Source organism: Palaemon carinicauda, chromosome 40 (genome assembly GCF_036898095.1).
Source record: "Palaemon carinicauda isolate YSFRI2023 chromosome 40, ASM3689809v2, whole genome shotgun sequence".
NCBI lineage: Eukaryota > Metazoa > Arthropoda > Malacostraca > Decapoda > Palaemonidae > Palaemon > Palaemon carinicauda.
Genome location: NC_090764.1, coordinates 39,760,787 through 39,770,675, shown reverse-complemented (window position 1 = coordinate 39,770,675; position 9,889 = coordinate 39,760,787). Strand labels below are relative to the sequence as shown.

The following is a 9,889-nucleotide window of genomic DNA, read 5'->3' as shown; positions in this document are numbered from 1 at the left end:
TTATTATGAAATTTTTAATAAGATTAATATTGTTTTGTAACATTTATTATCAAGCACCATATTTAGGCCTACCAATATACTTAAAAAGACAATAGAGTTGATACATTTTGTAGTGCTTGACTCCCAGACTTTGAACAGCTTCGCAGATAGAAAATCTATTTTTGAAAAATAGAGACCGCATAAATGGAGAATCGTATAATTCGAACACACACAATTCGGGACCTTACTCTACATAAAAACATTTGTCAAATATCCTCAAATACTGAATCAGTTAAACTAAAGATGAAAGGTAATTGTTACTTGTTACATCACAAATGTGTCTGAAAGCATAGAGTGCTTTAATATACTGTATGATACTTCTTGTATTCCTGAAGAAAAGAAATGCGATAAGTACCGTGGTCTATCCTAATGCAGTTACAACAGTTAGAAGGATGATAATGATTAATTCTGTATGGTGTAAATTCATACTTCACACGAGTTTTTGAAATTTACTTTATTCAAAACATCCTGAAAATTATCACATTGAGAAATGGTTTAAATGATATTACATTGCAGTTAAATCCAATTGATTCATAGATACGGTAATTTTCTTAGCTACAAGTATAGGCTAGTAATACATATGGTAATTAATTTCACTCACTGAAAGCAAAATTAGTACTGTAAACACAGTTCAAACACTGTTTATCCCTTCACTAATTTGCTACACAATGATGAGTAAAAAAATACGTTCTTGGTATTTGCTATGAAACCATAGTGGTAATTATAAATGTAGGATTTAAATAAAAATCTTAGCTATGCACAATACAGTATACATACCACTGTAACTGTCTCACTGAGTAAGTATGCAAATCCTCTATATGACAACAATTCCTTTGATAAGAGCCACCGCTACCATTACCACTAGCATTAAAGTTGATGGGAAAATACCAGGTGCACCACTGGCTTCACCTACTTCAGCAATAACTCTGGCTGGGCCTCCGCTTCCTTTACCAATCCTCATAGGAAGTACTGTAACAAAAGCTCCTTTTGCTGGTAACTGCAATAGAAAAAACAAGTAATTTACTTAAGGAAATCTCACATCATTCTTGAAATATGCAAAACAGAATATTTTTAAATATTAAACTTAGCCGGTGAATATATAATAGCTGACGTCTCCGACGGCTCGACAGATTCCAAAAACTCGCGAGCGATCGAGCGATCGCCGTGAAGGTTGCGGGTGTGCCCACCAGCGCCGACTATCGGCCAGATACCGCATATACTTGTCAATTTCTTCAGTTCTTCTATCGGTCTTGTCGACAAGTTGGTTCCGCTCGCTTTATGACCTCGAGTTTTCGACCGAATTGGTGAAGTACTTTACTTTGGTTGTTTATTGGCTTTCGCTGTGTTGGTGTGTTTCTTCAATTAAACTCTTGAAACCCTTTTTTTGGCTGGTGTTTATTGTTGATGAATTTGGTTTTGACTTGGATTTTCTCTGATAGTTCAAAATGGCTGACCCTTCTCCTGTATATCGCAAGTGTGCGAGGGATTGTAACAGACGTCTTCCCAAGGCCTCTATCGACCCTCATACTGTTTGTTCTAATTGCCGGGGTAAATCCTGCCAATTAGGAGATCGGTGTGAGGAGTGCTTGGTCTTGTCGGAATTCGAATGGCTTGAGTATGAAAAATGTACTTGCAAGCTTGAGAGATAGGGTGAGGAGAAGCTCCTCTAGATCTTTGGAATTTTCCTCCTCCCATGCCCCTGAACCTAATCCTTCCTCTGTAGTAGTTGTTCCTGAACCCCCTACTAGCACTCATGAACCGTCCATGCGGGATATGTTTTTAGCGATTCAAGCTTTATGCGAAAAAGTTGAGTCCTTAGCATCGGACAGAAACCAGCTTATGTCAGATGTTAAGTTGTTGAAGTGTCAGAGTGGTAAAACAGAAAATCTAAGTGATAAAGTGATAAGTGCGCAAAATGTGTTTAGTGTTGCGACTGAGGGTTCGTCTGTTCGTGCTTGTCGCTCCCCTAGTCCGAGACCTCTTTCAGGCTCCCTTGCACCAGGGAGAAGTAATGTCATAGGACTTAAGGGGGCGAGAGGCGTAAACCAACGTACAGACGTTCCCTCTTTGCTATCGGACGTTTCTCGTCAAGATCGTCCTTACCATAAGACGGGTGAGACTAAGTTCTCCTCGTCCTCCGAAGACTTATCGCACAAGAAACCTTGGCGCAAGGTATCTAGACCCTTGAAGCGAAAGTCAGTCCCTTCAGGACAGGTCCAGCATCCTGGCTGTAGCCATTGGGGCAGCTCTGACCATTTGCAGTCGTCTGATGGCTGTTCGCCTGTTAAGCGAAAGCGTAACACGGGGTCCAAGGGTCTCGGTAGAGGCAATGTTTTGCCAACGCAGACGTTACCGACGTCACGGCCCGTTCCGACTCCCGTTGATCCGAAGTGGGTTGTCCTGCGGGACATGCAGTCTAAGCTTGCCTCCCTTATGGAAGAGTATGACTTTGATCAGGTTCACGATGATCCTTTGCTTGCGGGTCGCCAGTGCGCTGAACGTGACTCTGGCCTTCAGCCGCCTAAACGAGTGTTTTCTCGTCCGTTTGAGTTAGTGCTAACGTTTCTAGTGCTTTGAAACGCGATGCTAGTCGTGTGCCTAGTCATTCACGTCAGTCACGTGACATGGATCCCCCTTTGCTACAGTCTCAGACTGACGTTCAGCTGCTGCCGCCGCAGCCCCGCACTGACGTTCGCCGGCTCCGTTGCCTCGACGTGACGTTGAGCGTCGGTCACCGCAGTCGGAGGTTGTTTTGACTGCTCAGACTCTGCAGTCAATGCAGGTCCGACGTGATGTCGAGCGTCAATCAACATCAGCTGTTGTTGTTGGTCAGTCACAAGACTTTCAGTCCTTTCAGCAGCGACATGACGTCGTTTCCTCTTCTGCTGCTGCTGCTGCTCCGTTGCTTGTTGACATGTCCTGTCAAGCGTTGCCTCCTCGGCATGTCTCTCCGTATCATGAGACTCGGCAGTTGTCGGACGAAGTTCCGTCGGATGAGGAAGTCGCTGATCCCCTTCCAATTGATATACCTTTGGGGACTTTGTCAGATGGAGAGGAGCCTAGAGTTGCTCAGCCCTCTCTTGATTTTAAAAATATCATGCTGATTTTTAAGGAACTGTTTCCTGACCATTTTGTGACTGCTGCTCCTCGTTCGCCTCCATCAGAGTTTACGCTAGGCCTAGCTACTTCGACGCCGTCGTTTACTAAGCTAGTGCTCTCTCGCTCTTCTAAGAGAGCTTTGCGTTTACCAGGCGACTGGTAGATCACCAGGAGGAGTTTGGGGAAGACAGCCTTTGCTTTCCCCCCTTTTAAACTGGCTTCTAGAGCGAGCGTCTGGTATGACACGGGAGAAGTTCTCGGCTTGGGAGTTCCTGCCTCTGCCCAGGGAGACTTCTCAAGCCTCGGAGACTCCCCGTCGCTTGGCCATGAGACGCTCAAAAGTTTGCTGGTCCTCTTCGGACCTTGATCATCTCCTCAAAGGGGTTTATAGGGCCTTCAAAGTTTTTAACTTCTTGGATTGGTCGCTGGGAGCCTTGAGCAGGAAGATCTCTTCGGCCGACCGTGATGTATCCGTGCTAATTATGTCCTGCATGGACAAAGCTATCCGTGATGGCTCTAATGAGCTCGCTGCTACCTTTACGGCAGGAGTCCTTAAGAAGAGGGAGACACTTTGTTCGTTCCTTTCGGCAGGAGCAACTCCCTGTCAAAGGTCAGAGCTTCTCTTTGCTCCGTTGTCATCTGCCTTGTTCCCTCAGCAGTTGATTAAGGATATCGCAGCTTCTCTGGTGCAGAAGGATACCCACGACTTGATGGCTACGTCGGCGCGTAAGGCTGCTCCTTCATCATCTTATGTCGTTAGACCTAAGCTCGATACTCCAGCAACGAGGTTTATCCCGCCCTTTCGTGGCAGAGCCCCCAGTAAGGGAGGCGCTCGTGCCGATAGTAAGAGAGGCAAGAGGAGAGGAGCTAAGTTCTCCCGTGGCAGAGTCTGACTGCCCACGTCCTCAGACAGCAGTAGGGGCCAGACTGGACAACTTATGGCAGGCCTGGGAGAAGAGGGGTGCAGACCGGGAGTCTGTTTTGTTGCTAAAGGAGGGGTACAAAATACCTTTTGTATGGAGACCTCCTCTGGTAAAAGTCCCTATAGACCTCTCTCCCAGGTATCGAGAGGAGTCAAGGAGACAGGCACTACAGCTGCTGGTGTCTCAGTTGCTAGAGAAGGGAGCGGTGGTGAAAGTCTCGGACCTTCAATCACCGGGATTTTACAACCGTCTCTTCCTAGTACCAAAGCATACAGGAGGTTGGAGGCCGGTGCTGGATGTCAGTGCGCTCAACGTTTTTGTTGTCAAAACAAAATTTACGATGGAGACCACCAAATCCGTTCTAGCAGCGGTCAGAGAGGGAGACTGGATGGTCTCTCTCGACCTGCAGGATGCGTACTTCCACATTCCTATACACCCGGATTCTCAACCGTATCTGAGATTTGTATACAGGAATGTGGTGTACCAATTCCGAGCACTGTGCTTCGGCCTCAGCCCTGCTCCTCTTGTTTTTAAGAGGCTCATGAGAAATGTGGCAAAATTTCTACATTTATCGGGGATTCGAGCCTCCCAGTACCTGGACGACTGGCTGCTCAGAGCGTCGTCCCGTCATCGCTGTCTGTAGGACCTTCAATGGACGTTGGATCTTGCAAAGGAGTTGGGACTGTTGGTGAACATAGAGAAGTCTTAGCTGACTCCCTCCCAAACGATTCTCTATTTGGGGATGGAGATTCAGTCTAGCTTTTCGGGCTTTTCCGTCTGCCACCAGGATAGAGCAATCCTTGCTCAAAGTCCGCCTCATGCTGAGGAAAGACCATTGCTCTGTGAGAAGTTGGATGAGCCTCCTAGGGACGCTGTCATCCCTGGAACAATTTATCTCTCTAGGGAGACTTCACCTTCGCCCTCTCCAGTTCCATCTAGACTCCCATTGGAACAAGAACAAGACTTTGGAGGCGGTCTCGATCCCGATCTCCGAACCAGTAAAGACGTGCCTGAACTGGTGGGACAGCAATATAGGTCTTCGAGAGGGTCTGTCCCTGGCAGCCAAGAACCCAAACCACGTGTTATTTTCAGACGCGTCGGATTTGGGTTGGGGAGCGACTCTGGACGGTCTGGAATGTTCGGGTCTTTGGACGACAGATCAGAGGAGCCTTCACATCAACTGCAAGGAGCTGTTGGCTGTTCACTTGGCCTTGACGAGTTTCGAGAGTCTTCTTCGAAACAAGGTGGTAGAAGTTAATGCGGACAACACCACAGCCTTGGCGTACATCTCCAAGCAAGGAGGCACTCACTCCCACACTCTGTTCGTCATCGCAAGGGACCTCCTCATCTTGTCAAAAGATCGAGGCACCTCACTGTTGACGAGGTTCGTCCAGGGGAAATTGAACGTCTTGGCGGACTGTCTCAGTCGGAGAGGTCAGGTGATCCCTACAGAATGGACCCTCCACAAGGACGTGTGCAAGAGTCTTTGGATGACTTGGGGTCAGCCCACCATAGACCTCTTTGCGACCTCACTGACCAAAAGGCTCCCGACCTATTGCTCTCCAGTCCCAGATCCAGACGCGGCCCACATAGATGCCTTTCTGTTGGACTGGTCTCACATGGACGCTTACGCATTTCCGCCGTTCAAGATCATCAACAAGGTTTTGCAGAAGTTCGCCTCTCACGAAGGGACAAGGTTGACGTTGGTTGCTCCCCTCTGGCCCGCGAGAGAGTGGTTCATAGGGGTACTTCAATGGCTGGTAGACGTCCCAAGGAATCTGCCTTTACGGATGGATCTCTTACGGCAGCCCCACGTAAGGAGTCTTCATCAAAGCCTCCCCGCGCTTCGTCTGACTGCCTTCAGACGATCGAAAGACTCTCAAGAGCTCGAGGATTTTCGAAGGAGGCAGCCAGAGCGATCGCGAGGGCTAGGAGATCATCTACTATCAAGGTCTATCAGTCGAAGTGGGAGGTATTTAGAGAGTGGTGCAAGTCGTCCTCTATTTCCTCTTCCAGTACCTCTGTAGCCCAAATTGCGGACTTTCTCCTGCATCTGAGAAATGTTCGCTCCCTCTCTGCTCCCACTATTAAAGGCTACAGGAGCATGTTGGCGTCTGTTTTCAGACATAGAGGCTTGGATCTGTCAAATAACAAAGATCTCCAAGATCTCCTTAAGTCCTTCGAGACCTCTAAGGAGCGTCGTATGTCAACTCCTGCTTGGAACTTAGACGTTGGCCTAAGGTTCCTAATGTCAGACAGGTTTGAGCCATTGCATTCAGCCTCCCTGAAGGATCTCACCCTCAAGACGCTTTTTTTGGTGTGCTTGGGTTCGGCTAAAAGGGTCAGTGAGATCCTTGCTTTTAGTAAGAACATCGGCTTCTCTACAAATAAAGCTACATGTTTGCTTCAACTTGGTTTTTTGGCCAAGAACGAACTGCCTTCTCGTCCTTGGCCTAAATCTTTTGAAATACCTAGTCTGTCAGAAATCGTAGGTAACGAAGTTGAAAGAGTGCTGTGCCCCGTTAGAGCTCTCAAGTTTTACTTGGCTCGAACTAAACCATTACGAGGTGGTTCTGAGGCCTTATGGTGCTCCGTTAAGAAGCCCTCATTGCCCATGTCTAAAAATGCGTTATCGTACTTTATTAGACTTTTAATCCGGGAGGCACATTCTCATTTGAATGAGAAAGATCGTTGTTTGCTTAAGGTCAAGACGCACGAAGTGAGAGCGATAGCAACTTCGGTGGCTTTTAAGCAAAACAGGTCTCTTCGAAGTATTATGGACGCGACCTTTTGGAGGAGCAAGTCGGTGTTCGCTTCATTTTACTTAAAAGACGTCCAAACTCTTTATGAGGACTGCTACACCCTGGGTCCATTCGTTGCAGCGAGTGCAGTAGTGGGTGAGGGTTCTACCACTACATTCCCTTAATCCCAATATCCTTTTAATCTTCTCTTGAAATGTTTTTAATCTTGTCTTGGGTTGTACGGAAGACTAGGAAGTCTTTCGCATCCTTTTTGATTTGGCGGGTGGTCAAATGTTGTTTCTTGAGAGCGCCCAGATTAAGGGTATTGATGAGGTCCGGTTATAGAGGTGTTCGCCCTGGATATAACAGCTCCTGGGAGTCTTTCAGCATCCTGAGAGGATGGCTGGGCTTCGTGAGGAAAGCGGACTAATGAGGCAGAGTAATCGTCAGAGTCAGCTTCCTTACCAGGTACCTATACTTAAGTTGGTTTTTTATGAAATTATTGTCAAAAAACTCTTGAGCATATACGCCTTTATTGTATTAATACTGGACTCTACCCACCACCATGGGTGTGAATCAGCTATTATATATTCACCGGCTAAGTTTAATATTTAAAAATGATATTTTGATAATAAAATAAATATTTGAATATACTTACCCGGTGAATATATAAATTAAAGGCCCTCCCTTCCTCCCCGATAGAGACCCAGCGGACTGAGAAGAACTGGAGAAATTGACAAGTATATGCGGTATCTGGCCGATAGTCGGCGCTGGTGGGCACACCCGCAACCTTCACGGCGATCGCTCGCGAGTTTTTGGAATCTGTCGAGCCGTCGGAGACGTCAGCTATTATATATTCACCGGGTAAGTATATTCAAAAATTTATTTTATAATCAAAATATAATTTTTCTGACAATGTGGGCTTTTTGTATCACAGCATTTGTCTTGTGTAAATAACATCAGAACATAAATACCTTGTCCAGATTAGCCATATTCTCAATGCCATAGATGTTTTCTTTATATAGTGCCACATGGGATGGGTATCTCACAGATTTTCCTACGTCAACTGATGCTGTATCAATTCCAACTCCTATCACTCCCATTGAATAACCGTGTCTTTTGCCATGGCGTGTCAGCCATTCGGCAGCACCCTTGCCAATACCTGCAAAGGTAAATTTTGTCATGGATAATTAGAATATTTCAGCAATGCTTAGTGATTTATAGTCTTACTATTGTTTCGTACTCAGCATCAGTTTTGTATGATCTTTAGCATTTCTTGCCTTTCTATATTGTAAATTTTCAAAAGTACAATATCATTGTATTTATAAAATATTTCAAAACTGCTGAAATTGTAATAAAGCTGAGATTTTAATTATATAATCTAAATTTTTAAATATAAAACTTACCCGCTGGTTATATAAAAGAGCTGAAGTCCCTGACGCCAGGGCAGAAATTCAAATCTCGCGCTATCGAAGATACGCCAGGTGTACCAACCGCACCCTAGCGGTAGAACAGGTGGAACTACACACCTACTTCAGTTCTTCTCTCTGCCGTCATAGCTGACTGACATATAGAAGTTCGCTCTCGTGTTTTTACTCTCTTGGGAAGTTGTTTGGTGATGTACAACGTTCTTTTTTGAGTTTAAGCTATCGTTGATTAATTTTTCTTGGTTCTTATCTTGAAATCTTTTTGTTTGAGATTTTCTTTATTGCTTTTTCCTTTACTTTTTGCTTGTCGGTCTCTCACGTTAGCCTTTAAAATGGCCGACTCCTCCCCTGCTCAGCGTAGGTGTGTTAGTGAGGGTTGTCGTACACGACTTCCTAAAGGATCTATTGATCCTCATTCTATTTGTGTAAAATGTAGGGGTAAATTTTGTTCATTAGATGATAGGTGTAATGAGTGTCTTTCCTTAACTAATGATGATTTTGTTACTTTCGATCGTTATGTTAGGAGATTAGAGAGAGATAGAGTTAGGCGTAGTTCTTCCCGATCTGTGGATAGAACCTTACCTAATTTACCTGTTCCTAATCCTGTTCCTTCCCCTGTGGTGGTAGATCAGGAACCTACTATGAAGGACATGTTTACTGCTATTTTGTCTCTTGGTGAGAAAGTTGAGTCCTTAGCAGCCGATAGAAATACTATCTTTTCCGAGTTAAAGGTATTGAAAAACCGTGAGCCTACCGGAACTGTGGAAAGTGTTTCGGTGTCTGATGTGGTACCGAAGAATCGTGACTCTCTCGGTGTTGTGACAAGTGTTGATAATGTGTTTAGGGTTGCGGAGGGTGCGTCGGCACGAGCGTCTGATGTGGTACCGAAGAATCGTGACTCTCTCGGTGTTGTGACAAGTGTTGATAATGTGTTTAGTGTTGCGGAGGGTGCGTCGGCACGATCTTGTCGTTCACCTAGCCTAAGACCTCTTTCGAGCTCTCGAACCCATGGGAGAAGTAATGTCGAACGGCTTAAGGGAACGAGAAGCATCATCAATCGTGCAGACGTCCCCTCGAACGTTCCTGTTGCCGTAGCTCAGGTCGTTCACCCTCATCGTAGGAAAGGTGAGGTTCATGCGTTATCCCCGTCTTCCGATGAAGGGTTGGGGAGTGAGATCTGGCGGCGAGCGTCGAGACCGCTTAAACGAACCCATGTTGATTCACAGCATCGGGAATCGCCTGTGCGTCCAGGATGTAGTTCGTGGGGTTCACCGGAACGTTTCCGTTCTCCCAGCGCTTGCACTCCGGCCAAACGTTCAGATCACCGTGTTCGTGTGGATATGATTCCTTCCGATTCGGACCTTGTTACTATTCATGCACCTCCTCTTCCATCGGATTGGCTTTCTTCCCCCGAAATGCGTGGTGACATTGGTGCGAATCTTCCTTCTAGGAGTTCTGTTGATCCGAAATGGTCTGCGCTTTTGTCTATGAAGGAACAACTCTCGTCGTTGATGGATTCTTATTAACCAGGTGTTGGCGTTGTGTCTGGGCGTTCGGTGTCAGACCAGTTATCGCACAAACGTTCGATGGTATCTGGTCTTGACGAGTTATCACTTAGACGGTCTCCCAGTCACAGTGTTCGACGCCAGGTTGATTTTGA

General features: G+C 46.0%; 1 protein-coding gene across 1 annotated transcript in view; it reads right to left on the bottom strand.

Annotated features, from left to right (window-relative positions):
• Positions 1–476: 476 nt before the first annotated feature.
• Positions 477–9,889, bottom strand: part of LOC137631714 (isatin hydrolase-like) — a 48,620-nt gene continuing 39,207 nt past the window's right edge. Inside the window, exons 5-6 of the mRNA XM_068363591.1 lie at positions 7,777–7,964; positions 477–1,036 (exon numbers count right to left, since the gene is read on the bottom strand). Coding sequence (XP_068219692.1) covers positions 854–1,036; positions 7,777–7,964 — 371 coding nt within the window. The 3' untranslated portion in view covers positions 477–853. The remainder of the gene's footprint in view (positions 1,037–7,776; positions 7,965–9,889) is intronic.